The sequence below is a fragment of the Populus trichocarpa genome, chromosome 5 (genome assembly GCF_000002775.5).
Source record: "Populus trichocarpa isolate Nisqually-1 chromosome 5, P.trichocarpa_v4.1, whole genome shotgun sequence".
In the NCBI taxonomy this organism is placed as follows: domain Eukaryota; kingdom Viridiplantae; phylum Streptophyta; class Magnoliopsida; order Malpighiales; family Salicaceae; genus Populus; species Populus trichocarpa.
The window spans coordinates 6,424,025-6,442,505 of record NC_037289.2 but is presented as its reverse complement, the minus strand read 5'-3'; the positions used below and the strand labels follow the sequence as shown (position 1 = coordinate 6,442,505).

The window sequence follows — 18,481 nt, the reverse complement described above, 5'->3', positions numbered from 1 at the left end:
AACAATAACTAAAGGTTCATTAGATTTTATTAGAAAAGGATAGTATTGTCATTTTATGAAAATGCATGGCTCACAAGCATGAAATTGTATGTTGATGTTAGGAATTAAACCTATATTTACCATTATTTTCAATTTTTTTCCTTATTAATATGTCTTACCCTTAAATACCATATATAAGAATCATCAATATATAAACAATTATATTTCTCAAATTAGGATTTAATGGGCAATTGAAGAAACTTTAATACCTTTATTTACTGTTATATCAATTGGTTTTTCTTGGAATGATTTGAATTTTTTAATTTCTAATTTTCTCTTCATTTAAAACTCATTTAATTCTTGTTCTCTTATATCTTGACATGATTCTGGTCTTGGATCACACTCAATTTCTTCAATCCCTTATCCTTGACTTGAATTCAACATTTCTTCTTTGAACTCTAGATATCTCTTTTCTATATTCTAAACCAATATAACTTACTTATGATTCTCTTTTATCTTCTTTTTTATTTTCTTAGTACTTACTCCTCTAGCTAATAAGTTAGTCACCTCTGAATAATAATATGAACTACTACCTCTTTATAATTTTCTTCTTTTGTATGTTTATTTATTGGCAGAGAATTTTTTCTTCCTTCCAGGCTATATTCTTTGAAGAATTAATTATCTACTTCCTTCTTCAACATAATCTCTACCAATTCTTCATTTTCTTATAAGTTTTTTTGGTACTTTTTGTTTTCTTTTCAATGCTATAGTTTTAAAGAAACAAATATGACACTTCCATTATGGTTACCAATTATTTTAGGTTCTTTTTATGTGTGTCTCAATTAAGAGAATTTTGAATTTCAAAGTTGAGCACTAAGAGTTAGTCACTCAATAAAGTTTTACACTTTAACCAACAATTTCAAACTTACAATCAAACTAAAATTGTAACAATTAAATATTGTCAATAAAAGATAACCTAAATTCAAAAACAAATAAGTTTATTATAAATAAAAACAACTTACATTCATAGACGTGTTCTTGTTATGAGTACAACCACGTAATGAAGGTTCTTGATAGGAAAACATATATATTTTTTGTTTTTTTGTATGAAAACTATTGCCTATCGATTACAAGCTTATGGTTACCAGCTTACTGGTAATTACAACCCTACTTGATAGATAAATTTTGAAGACCCTGTGAATTTGGTTAAATTGCATAGAAATTGTTATTGTTGATTTTTTTTTCATCCCCTAAAATCCTTATTTAAATAAAGAATTTAAAGGTAACAGCTAGTAATTACTATTTTAATTTATATCATTCCTTGTTTTATGAATCTTTGAGCATATAACCTTCTTTTTGCCTTCTAATTACCCATGTTAACTCATTCATTGTTTTATATAATCTTGCAGCCTATAGAGTACTTCTTCTAGCAATCAAGTATGACTTGTTTTTCATGTCCTAAATTTCATTTTTTTTTGGTTAATTTTGTATATAATACTCATCTACTAATATGAAACAATTTATTTCCTTTCATTTAAATTAACTTTGTTTTATTGGAAGGCCAATAAAAACTATCAAGAACAAGTATAGTAAATAGTCCCCGTCCCTTGATTGTCAACAAAGGAAAATAAACAAGAAAAAGTAACGATTTAAAGAAAAGTAAACCCAAAAAATAATATTAAAATCTTGAGTTTTTCCTAGATAATGATTTTAAGGTGAAGGGAGCTTTGTTTGGTCGGGTAGGGACGACTTTAGACTCGGTGCCTTGTTGTTGGTCTCACACGTTTTCACTTGTCCACGTCTTCACCTTCAACGTTGCCCTCTTGAACACTGCACCGTACGTATAATTTAATGAGCATGGGAATTGCTTGTGTACTTTATGTTACGTGAATCCTCTCAAGTCACCATAGCTTGATAGATTTGCAATATGGAATATTAATAACAGTTGATTAAGAATGAGTCAATCAGTAGTTGAAATCAGACTCGGAGAGAATTAATTTAGTTGAGAATAACGTGCGCCCATTAGCCCATGAAATTGATCTCACACTTCTTAGCTAGGATACATACGTATTATAATATTTCTTGCCAATTAAATAGCAGGTAGCGCTTACAGATTCTGCATTTTATTTTCCACGTAATTATTAGAAACACAAACTAGTCTTTGTTTCACAATAAAAACGAACCACAAGGGTGCATGTCTTGCTTATTTTGTCAAACTCTCAACGAATCATATGTCCTCTTCCTCTCATTTGATTAATGTAGGCGATGATGTTTCAAAGAATTCAAGTGGTTTGGGTGCAAGTTTTATGTTTTTGATAATTATTTATTTTTTTAATTTTCATGATTTAATTTATTTTTATTAACTAAGGTGGCTGATGCGTGATATTTGCAAAAAAATTTATTTGGTGAATTTAGGAACTCTCTGATGTTTAAGTTAATGTTTTTTAGATAAAAAAAATACAATGATTTTTTAAAGAGAGATTCTAAATATAAATATGCAGTATAGAATACAGATTGAGAACATGTCTCTCTCTAAATATCCAATGAGTATTTATAGCCCCTCGTTCTTACCCTTAGATGGAGGGGAGGAATATAAAGTCTTCTTTCTCTCATGGCATTAAAAACCCCTTGTGTAAAAGAGAGAAGATATCTTTCACTTATCAGAAAAAAAGTATCTCAGACTAAAAAAGAAGTCTGACAAGATTTCAAGAATCATATGTATTTATGAATTAATTGAGGAGGGGAAATTATTATTCTCCTCCTAATATGTTACTGTTCATTAGAACAATAACATATATATATTTTTAATTTTTTTATTATATTTTTTTCATTCTTATCTTTCAACATTATATTTATTAGAAATTAAAATTGAAAATTTATTTTGATTTTTTTATACAAGTTATTATGGTCAAGAAAAACATTCCCAGCAAGCGGTTGATACTTAAGTTTGCAATCATATTTTTTTTTCTATACATTATTAAATAATAAATAGTCATGATTAAAAACTCATAATTATTATGAATTGCACTTCATGATTTATTTTTGGATTTATTTTCTATGAGGTTATTGCAATCTTATAAAAACATACCAACATTGGGTTGGTGTTTGTTTTTTGAGCATCTATTTTTTTTTATCATATTATTAAATATAAAAATGATAAAAAAGCATAATTATTGGGAATTAGACTTCATGATTTATTTTGATTTATTTTTTATTAGGTTATCATGATCTCAGAAAAAAAACGTCATGTTATTGAGTTGGTGTTTGGTTTTACAAGCGTCTATTTTTTATTATATAATTAAATAAAAAAAAATATATTTTTTAAAATAAAGTTATTAAACTCAATGAAGTTCATGACTCAGGTCACGGGTTTGAGCGGTTGACCCGAGTTGATCAAATATATCACAATTTCAATATTTTTTTTTTAAAAGACGTCATCTTGAAAATATTTTTAAAGTTAAACTATATTTTTATCAATTATCCAAGTTTTTTTAACCCTTCAAGTCGACTAGGTTAAATAGTGACAACTCTTATATAATTTAATTTAAAAATTTAAAATTTAAATTAGAAAAAGAGTTTAGTTGGAAGATTTTAAATTTTCCCTATTAAATTAAATTTAATAACACTTTCGAGTAATTTTCTCGGCATGAAAATTATTTTTTTGCATGTGAATTGTTTTTTGTCCGGCGACAACATAGCATGAAGAATTATCTAGTTACAACTAGAATAATGTAGGGTTTAATTGGTTCGAATTAAATGTAAATTACAGCATACGTATCTAGCCATGGCAAACAATAAAGGCATCAAACGGTGTCGTGCTTGATTTCATAGTTATCCGTGCGCGCGAGACAGACAAGTATGAAGCCCAGCACAAATTTTCTAGTGATCTGAATCTGAGACCGATTTATCCACTTCATGAGAATGAATTGCATAGATTTCACGTATTTTCTGATTTTCAATTTTCCTTTTCCTTTTCCTATAAAAATATTCGCAATTACAGAAGGGAAATTGCAGTTATATATCATATTATTAATATTTCAATTCAAGTAAGTAGCTAAGCAAAATAGGTTAAAAAGAGTTAGTTGAATAACTAAGCGGTTGTTTGAGATTTTAACAATTGTTATTTTTTAAAATATTTTTTATTTAAAAATTTATTAAAATAATATTTTTATTTTTAAAAGATTAATTTTGACATTAAAACAATTTAAAATACTAAAAAAAAATTTAATTTAAAGTAAAAAATTTTAAATTTTAACATAAAATAAATTCAACCCAATGCCAAACACCCCTAAATATTTCAATTATTCATGACTGTTACTTTTAAAAAGGTAGCTGAGGCATTTTGAATCGAATCTAGATGACCATAATTTTCTAAAAAGAAGTTATAACTGTAACGAAAAAGACATTAATCATATTATATGATTAATTAGTATGGTTTAATTTCTTGTATTAGAAATTTTATGCATAATTATTAAATCTGATTAATTCGATTTACCATCTAAATTTAATTAGATTAATCTTTAATATTAAGAAAAATAATCAAAATAACTTTGTTATACTTCATTTTTTTTAAATAACAGTTTGATAACTATGCTTTCGTGTGAATATTGATTTTTTTCTAGTAGAATGTGTTTAATTTTATCTAGACTGTGCCATAATAGAATATGGATAAAACTAATGAAAGGGACCCAAATGCAAATTTTATAGAGATTTTGTTACGTTGATCGTATCATCTAAAAGTTCTTAACACGACAAACATTCCTCTCACGGAACAAAATATGAAAAAAGAGAGCAGCATTTCATATATATTCCATTTAATTACATATAGATGAATTTTAAAATTCAAAATGATTAAATATATTAGATAATTAATTAATATTTTATTTCAAGCAATATGATCTATTTTTTCTATTAAAGATATCTGGTGGTTTGATACGAAAAACTCAGATGGGTGGTAGCTGGTGGTGCCTGGTAAGCTAAGGTAGCTGGTATCTGCAAAAAGTCTTATTTGATGGATCTGAGAACTCTCGTATGTTTAAATTAGCAACTTTTTAGATAGAGAAAATACAATGATATTGTAGAAAGATGTATTCTGAAAATATACATGTTGAAAGTGTTTAGAATGAAGAGATTGTGAATCTTGAGTTTGAAGGATTCAAGATCTATTTATAGCCTATGGGTCTTGTTATTTTATGACGAGGAGGATCTGAAGTGTAATTTCACTCATGTAGTATTTTGAACAATATTTTACTTAAAATAATACGTATTAGATCAATATAAAATATCGAGGGACATGGAACTCAGGTGGGGTATTGAAAAAAATTCTCAAAAGAATATTAGACTTGAACAAGATATTTAAGCCTATTAGAGGTGAAAATGAATCCAAAGTGTATTGCTTATATTCAAGCACATGGAACTCAAGTGTGGTAGCCCAAGTACATGAAGGTGTTGGGTGTGTCACTTGTAGCAGCAAGATTGCTGGGCAGCAAGGGTGTTGAGTATGCACGCCCAATACCAGCCGGATGTGTCACTCCTAGCATCATGCCTCGATTTTAGAAAGAAATCTCTATAATTGAAGTTTGATTGACATATTTATCAAAAATTTCTTATTATATCGTAGTAATGCTCAAAGAAAAAGACATAAGTATAACCAATTTGCTAATTATTGAAGCACAACGATTGGTTAGTAGAAAATTTTAACCACTGATTTAGTTAGAGTTACATCTATAATTAAATGTTGCTGAAATGACAAATTTTTTTTTTTTAGTTTAACGTGGGTGTCCGGGCCAGCTTGCGCGTACCTCGATTAATCCCACGAGCCCTGAAGTTAACGACCATGTAAGCCTCTAGTGGCTATCATATGAGCAACCACAACGGTCAAACCTGAGATTATAGATAGAGTAAACCTCTTGATCCCTAGCGTTTATCACTGGCTATTACCTATATGGATTGAAATGACAAATTTTAATTAGAAACATCGTGCCCCAGTATTGAAACATGACAGCTAATTTCTAGAAATTTAAGGAGGTAAACATGAAACATTTGATGGCCACCATATCATGACGGGGACTAAGAGATCTCTGTGGTCCTATATAAGCTTCAATCTGACCTTTTCAAACTGTATATTAAGTTTCTCCAACATAAAAATAATTAAAAATAACAAATAATATCAATCTTTCCCTTGTCATTTCATGGCATGATGTTTCCTTTTCCTTTTGTTTTGCAAGGACTGGATCCAACTGGATGGAGTTCAATGAACTCGACGCCCACGTATTCTAAACACTAATTAATTTTGATTAAGAGTTTAATTTGTTTGAAGCTGGCTCTTTTGTATACGCTAGAAAATGATGTGAAGGCAACGAAAGATCTAAAAGTCTTCGTATCGTGAATCCATGTCTATAAAAACGTGACTCATATGCAGCCATGGCTATGGAAATTAAAAATCCCCCCAAAATATGACAGGTATTTGTTTTAATATAAAAATTATTGGATCTTTCAAAGGGGTTAATTTGTTTTTGGCTACCGGGTGGCTGATCTTGTGTATGATTTGGTACAAACCGCGTTTCTAAAAAATTTAATTTTATTTTTGCTAAAATTTAATATGGTTTGTATGTTTTGGATCGTTTTGATGTGTTGATGTTAAAAATGATTTTTAAAAAATGAAAAAACATCATTGGCATGCATTTCGGCACAAAAAGTTATTTGAAAAGCAACAGCAACCGCAACCATACTGTCAAACATATTAAAACATGATAAAGTCATTCATGGTTTGAAAATTCATGGAGCACCTTTTGTCTAGGGTTGTTTATATAAAATGTTCAATAATAAAAAGAAGAGTGCAAAGTTATATAGTTTTCTCATAATTTTAAAATAAGCTCTGTATTGAGGATTAAAAAAGCTTTAAATTCTCTGGTGTAGAGAAAAATTGGTTAATAGGAGTAGATAGAAGCCCCCAGTGGTTTTCAAAAGGGTGCTTTAATAGAAAGGATTTGTTGTGTTTGGGTAACCAGATTTCAGAGAGAAGAAATGGATAGGTGGTGGCTAGAGTCTTTGTTTGATCTATTAAAAAAATTATAATATTTAATATAAAAGCTTTTTTATTCATTAATTGAAATAGAATAACAATCTTGTAAATATTTCAAACTTATTTTTGTTGACTTTTGTTTTAACACACAAAATATAAAAAAAGTAAAGTGTAAACTATGAAAAGTAAACTGTAATTTTTCTACTACAAGAAGAGTCATGATGATTAAAACAATACTAAAAAGACTCTGGCTTTTACTCTACATCACTTCACATGGCGTTATTCATTTTAATAATATTTTTTTTTAATTTATATTTATTTTTTCAATTTTAATTTTATACTCAAAATGATTGGATTTCATGACTGGTCTTCTATGAGTTTATCCGAGACTTGTAATTTGGGTCATAAGTTTGATAGAATATTCTAATTGACTTGAATTTATTTTTTTAATTGATTTTTTTAATTTTATTATTCAATATTTTTATTTGTTGGGAATTAAATTTCATATTTTATTTTGGTTTTATTTTTTTGAGGTTATTCCGATCTCATGACCCTAGTCACAAGTTTGAAGGATTAATCCAGGTTGACTCATGTTATTTTTTAGTTCTTTTTTAAATTAATTTTTTTTTATTTTCATTCTTCAGTATCTTATTGTTTGATAATTATGCTTCGTAATTTATTTTATTTTTTATGAAGTTGTCCTGGTTTTATGACTTTAGTTACAAAGTTTGACATAATAATTCAGGTTAAATCAAGTCATTTTTTTTAAAAAATTGATTTTTCCATTCAATTTCATGCTTCAATATTGAGTTGAATGAGAATTTTGCTTCATAATTGTCTTTAATTTGTTTTCTATAAGATTATTCTAATCTCATAATTTAGTTACAGGTTTTGTTTGGTAAGTTAATTCAAATTAACTTGATTTTTTTTTTATATATATATTTTTTGATCTGGCCTCATGCAGTGCAGCACGTGCTCATGATCCGGCTTGTGCATGACTGGTCATGTTTCAGGGGCAATTTCTAAAAGTAGCTGTTTAACTATGGAGAGGAGAGGACCTCGTTAAGCCAGATGGTACAATAGGCTTCCATAAAGTTATATAGACTTGAGCAGTGGGATTAGGCAGCATTAATTACATTTGATATAATGCATGGTACATATTGTTTCCCAGACAAAACTTGAGTGTGCGTAGAAGCATTTATTTGACCTTCATTCCATTTATTTTATGACTCTGACCATATCATTAACTGTGAAAGGCAGCACAAGTGATTCATGATCCCTTACGGGTTCAATATTTTTTTTTAAAAATAATATTAAGTTAATGCAAAAACTTTTCTTAAGAAAAAATAAATAAAAATAAGAAAAAAAAAAGATTTCAATCCTATTAACCCATTAATTAAACTCATAATCCGAGTAATTTAACCAAAAACAATTAATTAAACTAAAAAAAATTAAAATCTAATCCTGATCAAAAAATTAGTTGAAATATAAAATTAAAAAAAATAAAACTTAACATATAAAAGGATAAAAAAATAGTAATTATAAGGAAAAAGAAAAAACCCGAGTCTGCTTGGATGAAGCTGCCGAATATACAAATCAAGTTATGAGATTGGAATAATTTAAAAAAAATATATAAATAAAAAACCCAAAATAACCCAGTTATTTTTAATAATAATAATAATAAAAAATTCCACAAAAACAAGTTATAGAACATAACCCAAAACCCTAATACAAAAGTCAAACCTAGCTCTTCATATCTTTCCTCCCTTACAAGTTACTCACTTCTCACATATAAACCCACTTCTTTTCTTTTCACCTTTGGACGATTACAGCAATGGAGGGAGCCTCCTATTTAAAGGGACAAAATGAAGTTTGGTGCCATTATGAGTGTTGGGTGGAGGTTTGAAGTTAGAATATTGACTAGGTGGTTGGAGGATATGAAAGTTGATGGTCGGAGATTGGCGTAACATGGAGAAAGAGGAAGAGGGAAAATCTAGACAAATCTGCCACAAATGATCTCTACCTTGGTGAGATTTTTCCATCAACGTTACCTTCGTTGCGCCACATGACTCCATGTACCATGATGGTGCTGAACAGTGAACACTGAGAGATGTTAACCAAGTCCAAGCAGTGTTGGAACTTAATTCCTGAAATGACTTTTCTCATCATGTCAGGGGAAATGTATGCAGTGACAATCTTTTGTAGTAGAATATCCCCTTCATCTATAATTTTTCAGAGAAAATGAAATCGAACATCAATGTGCTTGGTGCGGGAATGATGAAATTCGACAAATCTAGACAAATCTGCTACAGCTTTCATGGTTACTCATCATTTCTTCAGGTAGCATGTCTTCGGCTAGTATTTGAAAATACACGCCACACTTAGGCATCTGATCGTTGATGCATTTTCTAGGCTAGGAAGAGGAGGGCTGGGAGATGACACAAGTTCTTTGGACTTACAGTTTTATCTTATATATTGAATAAAGCAGGATACCTTCTTCTTTGCAGTTTTCTTTTTGTGCAGCGGCTTCCAGTAGGCCAAAACTGCCGCTGAATCTGGAAGATGTACTGGTACATTATTAAACGTATTAATTACCGAGGGTTTTTCCAGTGAAAGATCACAACAAATGAATGAGTACTTTGTTTTAGCAATGGAGGTGATGAGGCATGCATTCATCCCGTTCCAGAACAAGTGATCTGTATAGACAAATGAAGGTGATGGTTAACCAACGCACCATGTTGTTTACGCAAGAGTTGAATAGCTGTCTGTCGTTCTGTATAGAAATTGATTCCCATGGCTTGTCCCCAGATTCTTGGGTTTTTTTTGTTTCATCAGGAGCCTTGTTGGGCCTAAACTAACCTAAACTTCAATGTTTAAGTTATTATTCATGGTGAGTGGCGTGAAACCTTTTTATCCCCCTGTGCTTGTACTACTCTGAAAGTGCCCCTCCTTTCCCCAAAACTTGGAGCAAAGTTCACTTCTTTATCCCAAGGCAGTAAGGCTTAGGGCTTAATTAGGAAGAGTTGAGGATGTCAGTTGCATCACAGTAAGCACTGAAAGCTTAGGGATGCAACTGCAGGCCAAAACAATACCCTAAGATTCCATATGGTAAACAACTCTTACCTTATCATATTATCACTCTGCTCTGTTTAAGTTGTAAATTAACTACTCTGTCCAACATTCTATATTCTGAAACTTGAAAAAGTAAAAGAATGCAACTCTAACCTGTTAACATTGTAATGTTTTGGTCTTCTAGTGAAGAAGGCCTATGGGATTAAATAGATTTGATCCAAATTAAACCATGAAAACACACAAAATATACACACGTACATGCATAACCTGTGACAAGAAATTACAAATCGACTTGTAATTTATTATTTGAATACATCAGCAATAACACAACACAATATAATTCTTCAGATTAAGGATTGTATTAAGAACAATCCAAATCCAAATCCATTATTGATCAAGTGTAGTTTCCTAAACTAAAAATGCTCCATCTTTTCCTTCTACACTTTCTCAAATCTCAACAAGTCATATAAATAAATTTTGCAGATAACAGTAGTATGTTTTTACATAAACAATGGAAGAACATATCATTACTAATAATATATATATAAGCATCTGTTCTTGTTGTGACATTACTAATTGATATTAAGATATTCTTGAAGCATAGACTCCTCACGCTTGACTAGATTTACCTTCAACCCGTGCTTCATGTACATTGTCAAAGCAAGCTTGGGCACAACAGGATGATCTTTCACTACCTTCACATGGTAATGAAATAAGATTGATGCCACAGTAAACTTCATTTGATAGTAAGCAAAATCTTTCCCTAAGCATAGTCGAGGACCACCATTGAAAGCAGTGAATTTGTAGGCTGATTCACTCATGAATCGTCCGTCGACCACTCTTATCCATCTCTCTGGCTTAAACTCCCTACAGTCACTTCCCCATATTGCCTCCATCCTTCCCATTGCATATATTGCATAGATCACTTTTGTACCTTTCTCTAGTACAGTTCCATCAGGAAAAATGTCATCCTCGACAACCTACAAGATATTGGAGCGTAAATTGAATCTGAATGAGTGATTGATTACAAACTAGCAAAAGAAAATGAAACAGTATTTTGTCATTCACCTTTTTCCTTACCTCCTGAAAAAAAAAAAAAAAACTAGTATACTTTGTTAACGGTTCAAGTATTCTGGGGTCAGCATTAAATTTGTTCAGGTTGTGTTCATATCCTTAATTTGTAAGTGGTGTGAGTAGAAGGGACCCTCTTACCAAGAGGGTTGTAAGAAAAAATGATTCTCTTTTCAAGAAGAAAACAACTCTGGGACCCTGGTTCAATCTTCACCTATTTCTAGGACCTCGAAATTCTCCTTATTTTATGAGTTACTTAACTGGTATTTCATGCTCACCAAACAAGGTTTAGCCACTTTACACAAACATACTGTCAGGTCACCAAGGAATTGACCAAGTATTGTCGCCCTTCAAGCAAGGAACCTGTCCATTTCACACACAAGCTAAGTTCTCGAAGAGATATGCTTGAGTTTATGGTATATTACATGAAGGTTTTTGATTGGTTGAATATAAACCTTGCAATTGGACAATGATTGGGTGTGCAGTCCATTGGCACGTACCATTACTTACAAATTAAAGAAAAGATTAGGCTTGCCTTGAAGGGTGATTATGCATGCCAGATCTTCAAGGGGGAGAAATGCTCTAGAAAATATATACGTACCTACATGCATCATCTCTAAGAAATGTTGCCATTCTATAAGATTGCATGAGGATATGTTAAATGATAAAATATGCAAGAAACATGAATTCCAATTAATCTAGAGATAAAGGAAGAGAATAATCCTTATCTTAACTATATATGAATAAAGGAAAATATGAGTATTGGGTAAAATTAAGTTTGTTACTAATTACCTCCTTGTGGTCGACTGGCACTGAAGGGTACAACCTCAAGGCCTCAGATAAAGCAGCTTGCAAATAGTCCATCTTCTTTATCTCCTGCGGACTAAACACTAATGGAGTTTTGGTGTCCAACTCTTCTCTCTCGCTAACTATCTTGCAAATCTCAGCAAGAATCTTCTCCTCTACCGTTGGATGTGAATCAAGAAGCCAAAAGAACCAACTCATTGCCACTGAAGAAGTGTCTCTGCCAGCAAGAATGAAGTTCACACAAATATCTCTCAAGAATCTGTCTGAAAATGGCTTTCCGTTCTCATCTTTTAATCCCATGAACACTGTTAAAAGATCTGATCCTTGCTTCTTCTTATCATCCTCACTCTGTATAGAGAGTTCTTTCTTTCTTGTCCTTATGACATCTTCTGCAAACTCATCCACATCTTTTATTGATCTTTTCAGCTTCTTTTCGGACCCCAAATCAAGATACCTCATAGCTTTCCATATGCATGTTGGTGTAACAAAACGTAGGAGAGTAGCTTCTGTTGCATCTTCAAAGGCTCTAGCGAATGGTATGTCAGGCAAACCTGGACGCAAACATCCTGGATCAACCCCAAATGCTATCATGCAAACATTATCAAATGTTAATCTCAGTAGAATATCCTGTATATCAATCGACATCGAGTTGTTCAGTGCGTTTTCTAGAACTGGCAAGAGCCTAGAATGGACAAGTTCAAGCAATGACTCAGTAGTTAATTGCCTGAATTTTGTTGAATGAAACTCAATGCTTGCTGTCTTTCTTTGCCTTTGCCATTTCTCATCATCAGCATTGAATATTCCTCCACCGAGAAGATCACCCACCGTGTCGCGAAAATATTGGCCTTTAGGGTAATTAGGGAACTTGGTCTTGAGAAGATGCTCAAGATTCCTTGGATCCGCAGTCACTACACAATTGAGGCTACTAAACCATGGACCTTTGAACCTAAAAGTCCCATTTTGATCACAAAGCACGTCGGACATCCATTCATACATGTTGCAATGAAGGCCAGACACCAAAGATGGTAGCATGCCTAGAACAGGCCATACGGGCAGTCCACAACGCCTTTTCTGCCTTAGAGAATGAATAGCGATGAAGACCACAAGAGCAAGGAGGAGCTCTAAAACTTGAATCTGTTGCAAGAAAAACAGCCGCGGCGAAATGAAGTTTCCGGCAATATCACTGGACAAGGAGGAGGAAAGGGAGGTGAGGTTGTTGCTGTTGTTCTTCGGGCTGATCATGGTGTTGGGATGATGGGGAATAGGACTATTGTACATATGATATGGTTGTCTATAGTTATAGCAGGAGGTCATGTGTTATAAGGGAACAATCTGTTTGTGTTTTCTTGGCGTGCTAGCTGTTCTTGGCTCAATAGGTATGAATTGGTGAGCTGAAAATGTGTGGGCTCCTGCTGCTTTTTTACGTGACTAAACTGAATAATTCTCCCACCTCTCACTGCATTGGATGGTTTTCGCCATGTTGACGTTCCTTTTATTTTCTTGAAATGGAATATTTTTGGCCTCTAGCGAATGGTGTCACAAATAGGGTTGAAACTCTTACGAGGGAAGAAGAATTCTTGGAGGCTAGGAAGTTGTTGGTGACCGATAACCTAAACACAACTATTTCCTCTAGCTTTTCCCAGCTTCACTAAAGCAAGTTACTTATCACAAAAAAAGAAAAAAAAAAGGGTTGATGAGCACATAGATTTTGGTCATCAGCAGCCATGTCCATGTTTATTGCCCCACGTAGTTCGTCTAGACAACTTGAACCTGTGGATTTTCTGGATTTTGGTTTTAGATTTTGTAAATTTCAACTTGAATAAGTTTGAAAAGGGCCTACCAAAATCAAATCCAACCACTTAGTAATTTCAATTTAGGTCATCTTCAAGACCTAATTAAGAGCTACAACATAGGTTTATCTTGTTATAATATGATCCACTCCAACCACATGGCTTAACATAGTACCTAATCTTTTTTTTTTAAATAATCTAAATAACGTACCTAATTGAATAAGCAGCTGATGTATATAAACAATAAAAAATAATTCCATTATCATACCTTTTGATATTAAAACTTAGCAAGTACGTGTACTATTTAACTATTAGGAATAAGCTGGCTGGTACAAGATTAGGAATTCCATAACTTAGAATAATTTGATGAGAAGTTAAGGTTTCCTTTGAACTTTTTAGACCAACAAGAAAATCTACCTGCGTGACCATGTCACCCTTTCATCGGCAAGAATTGACCTCTCAGGCTGGTATGAGGCAAAACCATGTCCCCAATCTGACATCTGAGAATGCACAAGAGAGAGAACATATTTTCTTTAAGGAATCATAGCGTATGCCTTGAATGTGAGTATTATTCAAGCTATGTATGTGATGGTGCACAATTCTTTCATAATAATAAAAAATATTAGTTAGAAATTCTAAGAGGATCTCCAACCGGGCAGCTAAAAGAATAGGTAAATTTTTGTTTTTTGTACTTTTAGCTTTTATGTTTTTTTCTAAAACACTCCAACCGGTCTGCTAAATGAACATCTAAAATAGCTGTTAAAGACAGGAAGTGGCATTTCTACATTTCTCTGTAGCAAAAGGCAAAAGTAAATGACAGTACTGGCTACCGTTTTTTTCATTTGGTTTATATCCGTTGGCCAACGTTTATTTTTTTCTTTTAAAAGCAGAACGAACAGAAGGAAGAGAACAACGTTTAATTTTTTCTTTTAAAAGCAGAACAAAAGGAAGAAAACTTACCTATAAATTTCAAAACCTTGCATTGTGCCTCACCCTTCTCTCTAATTTAGAAAAACAAGAATCAATTGTCCCCCGGTTAATTAATAACATCGATTGTGTTAATTAGCTGAAATCAAAAGGCATGTTTGCTTAAAGACTTTTTCTAATTTTTCTTTTGCATCTCTTGATTCTTGAGACCTTTTGTTGTTAATTTGCTATTTGTGATGATTTTTATTTCTTTGTTATTTTATGTTTTTGATATGGGTGAAGGAAGACAATTTTTATTTATATTGTTATCTTTGACAAAATTGAAAGGAAGTAATGATAGTAGCTGATAATGATAAAAACATGGAGTGACATATCTTAAATTTATTTTTGATTGCCTGTTTTAATTTGAGGTCAATTATATTTTCTCTTGTTGAAAATGCAACTAAACCAATATATCAATCCTCTTTTAGTTCCCAAAAATGGTCAAATTGTAATGTTTGTATGATTAGATTAATGTTAGAACAAGTAGAAGACAATTCTTATTATTAATTCACATGTATGGAAACTACAAAATTGCTAGACATTGAATGTAAGCTTCCTTTACACCCTCTTATAAGGTTTTAACTTGAGTTTTTTTTTTTTTTTAATGTGGATGAATTTAAATTTTTCAAGCTCTTTTACCAACTTTTTTATGAGCGAGTCAGAAGATATTCTCTCTCAACCAAGTGATTCTAATCAATTAATTAATGACTTAACATACTCGAATTTAAATGTCCATACAATAAAAATATCACAAAGAAGTAAAAACTTCTCACCAGATGAAGATTGTTTACTTGTCTCTGCATGGTTAAATACAAGCAAGGATCCAATTACAGGAGTTGAACAACAAACAAAACAATTCTGGGCTCGAGTATATGCTTACTTTGTAGAGAATGGAGAAAACTTGAATAATCGTTCCCAAATAAGCATCTCAAGTAGATGGCAAGAAATAAATAGAGAAGTCGGTAAATTTGTTGGATTTGTTACTCAAAGTGAAAATTGTCAGCAAAGTGGAATGACCGAAGAATCAAGGGTAATTTTAATATTCATTTCTATGTTAAATTATTTAACACATATTTTAATATTATTGAATTTCTTTAATTTTTTACTAGATTAATGATGCTCGGCAAATGTATGCTTCTTGCGTTGGCAAACGATTTCAACTAGAACATTGTTGGGGTATCTTAAGAAAAGAACCTAAATGACAATTTGAGCGTGCAAGTCAATATCAAAGGTCAAACAAGAAACAAAAAAGTCATGGCAATGCAAGTTCGACTTCATCAACTCCATCTACCCCTGATTCTGTTAGTTTAGGAGAAGATAGTGAACCATTGATTTATCAAGATAGACCAATCGGTCAAAAGGCTGTAAAGGAACGACTTAAACGTAGACAAGGAAAAGATAAAGTTGGGGAGGTAACTGTAACAAATCTCTTACAACAATTAAGGGATACTCTAGTTGAAATTGAGGATCAGAAGAAACAAGACAGGAAAATTATGTTAGAGCAACAAGCCATGATGATTCAACAAAGTCAAGAGAAACAAGAATTGGACAGGATTGAAAAAGAAGAACATATTATGAAAATGGATATTTCTAATTTGGATCCAATTTCTGCAACGTATTTTCAAAATAGAAAGTTAGAAATTATGCCAAAGAGAGGTTTTAATTTTTAATTAACTTGATTGATTTATTGTAATTAATGTATTTTTAATTAAATATGTAGAAAATTCTTGGTTATTTTAAATATATTGTTATAAAATTGATATCAATTCATAATACTTTTTTGAAGTTCCTCTAACACTTAACAATAATAAGTAGGATTAATTAACTTAAAAGATAACAACCATAATGAAAAAAAACATAAAAAACTTGAAAATTATGATAACATAAGAAGTTCAAATCTAATGATTCTACTCGTTGCCATATTGTTCCCACAAATGTTCAATCAAATCTTCTTGTAGTTGAGAGCTACTTGCTCTATCCCTGATTCGATTATGAGTTTGAAGAAAATCATATAGTTCTGGTATTTCACCATGTGACATTGATATAAAGGAATTGACTTCACGTTCATGGTCAAATCCAAGGTTCATTGCTCCTTCATTCTCAATAATCATATTATGTATTATTATGTAAGCTTTCATAATATTTGCAAGCGTTTCTTCATCCCAGTATCGAACAGGTCCACGTACAATTGCAAAAAAAGATTGGAGCACCCCAAATGCCCGCTCCACATCCTTTCTTGCAAAATATTTTCTCTTTGCTCCTAATGGTCTTGGGATTGTCTTAACAAATGTTGACCAATTATGATAAATCCCATCAGCTAAACAATATCCCATTGTATATTCATGCCTATTAATTGTATAATTGACAGGAGTAATACGACCTTCAGCAAGTGCAGCGAAGATAGGTGGCCGATCAAGAACATTAATATCATTTAATGATCCAGGCATTGCAAAAAAAGCATGCCATATCCAAAGATCTTGTGAAGCCATTGCCTCTAGAATTATAGTTGGTTCACGATAATGACCAGTATACATCACATGCCATGCAATTGGGCATTTCTCCCATTTCCAATGCATACAGTCAATGCTCCCTAACATCCCTAGAAATCCACGCTGCTCTCCAATTGATAATAATCGATAAATATCAGCCTCGTTTGGTGCCCATAGATACCAATCACTAAAAACTTTTACGATTGCTTTGACAAAAGCTCTAAGACTTTCTGTCGCTGTGGTTTCCCCAATTTGAAGATATTCATCAGTAAGATCTGCAGGAATACCATATATATGAAAGTATCCTATGAGCTGCAGTTACATTTTGAAGGCAAGATAAACCAAGAACACCAAGAGTATCTGTCCTTTGTTTGAAATATGGATTGTGAGCTTTCACTGCATTTGCGATCCGAAGAAAAAGACGACCACTCATCCTAAATCTTCTTCGAAATTGACTTTAAGTGAATTTAGGATTTTCAGCAAAATAATCATTATATAGCCTTAACTCACCTTCCTTTCTATTATGATTGACAATATTGTGACCAAGAAAAGAGCCACGATACTTTGTTCTTCGCCCTTGATTATTCGATTCTTCTTCAGCAACCACTACGGTAGCAACTTGAAAGTCGAACATGAGAGTGTCATCATCAAAATCAAAAGCATCATAAAAATTAAAATTAGAATGATGCATGATGGATTTTAATGAAATATAATAAAGATTGGAGAGAAGAAAATGATGAGAAACAATGTTTAGGTATATGAGAATATTTATAGATGGATTATTTTTTCAAATTTTGAAATCTTAGAATGTTGGCGGTTATTTTTTCAAAATTTAAAATTTTAAAATTTAAAATGTTGGTGGTCATTTTTTTAAAGTTTGAATTTTTTTAAATAAATTTGAAAATCAAAATTTTAAATATTGGCGGTTTTTTTCAAAGTTTGAATTTGAATTTACTTTTAAAAAATTAAAATTTTAACAGTAACATATAAAACTGAAAATTAAAAATATTTATATAAATAAATTTTAAATTTAAAAGTTTTAAATTTAACTTAAAATTATATCTTTTAACTTTCATATTACTTCATTAATTTTATATTTACTTTTATAAATTACTCATATTAATTATATAATTAATAACATCATAATTATATTATATAAAAAATATCTAAATTAGTTATATAATTATATTAAAATTAATTTAACAAAAAATATATTAAAATATAATTGGCTCTTCTAAATAGCTTTTTACCGTTGAAATGCACATAAACAAAAAAATTAT

General features: G+C 31.3%; 2 protein-coding genes across 2 annotated transcripts; both read right to left on the bottom strand.

Annotated features, from left to right (window-relative positions):
- Positions 1-10,345: 10,345 nt before the first annotated feature.
- LOC7486378 (cytochrome P450 86B1) lies at positions 10,346-13,422 on the bottom strand. The gene is made up of 2 exons (XM_002306344.4): positions 11,939-13,422; positions 10,346-11,055 (listed from the first exon to the last, which is right to left on the bottom strand). The coding sequence occupies exons 1-2, from the start codon at positions 13,265-13,267 to the stop codon at positions 10,648-10,650; spliced, it is 1,737 nt and encodes a 578-aa protein (XP_002306380.2). The 5' UTR covers positions 13,268-13,422; the 3' UTR covers positions 10,346-10,647.
- Positions 13,423-14,156: 734 nt separating this feature from the next.
- LOC112327556 (uncharacterized) lies at positions 14,157-17,835 on the bottom strand. Its single transcript, XM_052452942.1, has 3 exons — positions 17,712-17,835; positions 16,899-17,476; positions 14,157-14,243 (listed from the first exon to the last, which is right to left on the bottom strand). Exons 1-3 carry the CDS (start codon positions 17,833-17,835, stop codon positions 14,157-14,159), a joined length of 789 nt encoding a protein of 262 aa, XP_052308902.1.
- Between the last annotated feature and the right edge of the window lie 646 nt (positions 17,836-18,481).

Excerpts from the sequence above, each read along its gene's own strand:
- LOC7486378 (XM_002306344.4), bottom strand. The coding sequence starts at position 13,267 with ATGACCTCCTGCTATAACTATAGACAACCATATCATATGTACAATAGT. Across the intron at positions 11,056-11,938 it reads TGCCAGTCGACCACAAGGAG|GTTGTCGAGGATGACATTTT; the intron begins GTAATTAGTAAC and ends AATATCTTGTAG.
- LOC112327556 (XM_052452942.1), bottom strand. The coding sequence starts at position 17,835 with ATGTTCGACTTTCAAGTTGCTACCGTAGTGGTTGCTGAAGAAGAATCG. Across the intron at positions 17,477-17,711 it reads CAATCATAATAGAAAGGAAG|ATCTTACTGATGAATATCTT; the intron begins GTGAGTTAAGGC and ends GTATTCCTGCAG. Across the intron at positions 14,244-16,898 it reads TCCAATCTTTTTTTGCAATT|ATGTCAGATTGGGGACATGG; the intron begins GTACGTGGACCT and ends GTGCATTCTCAG.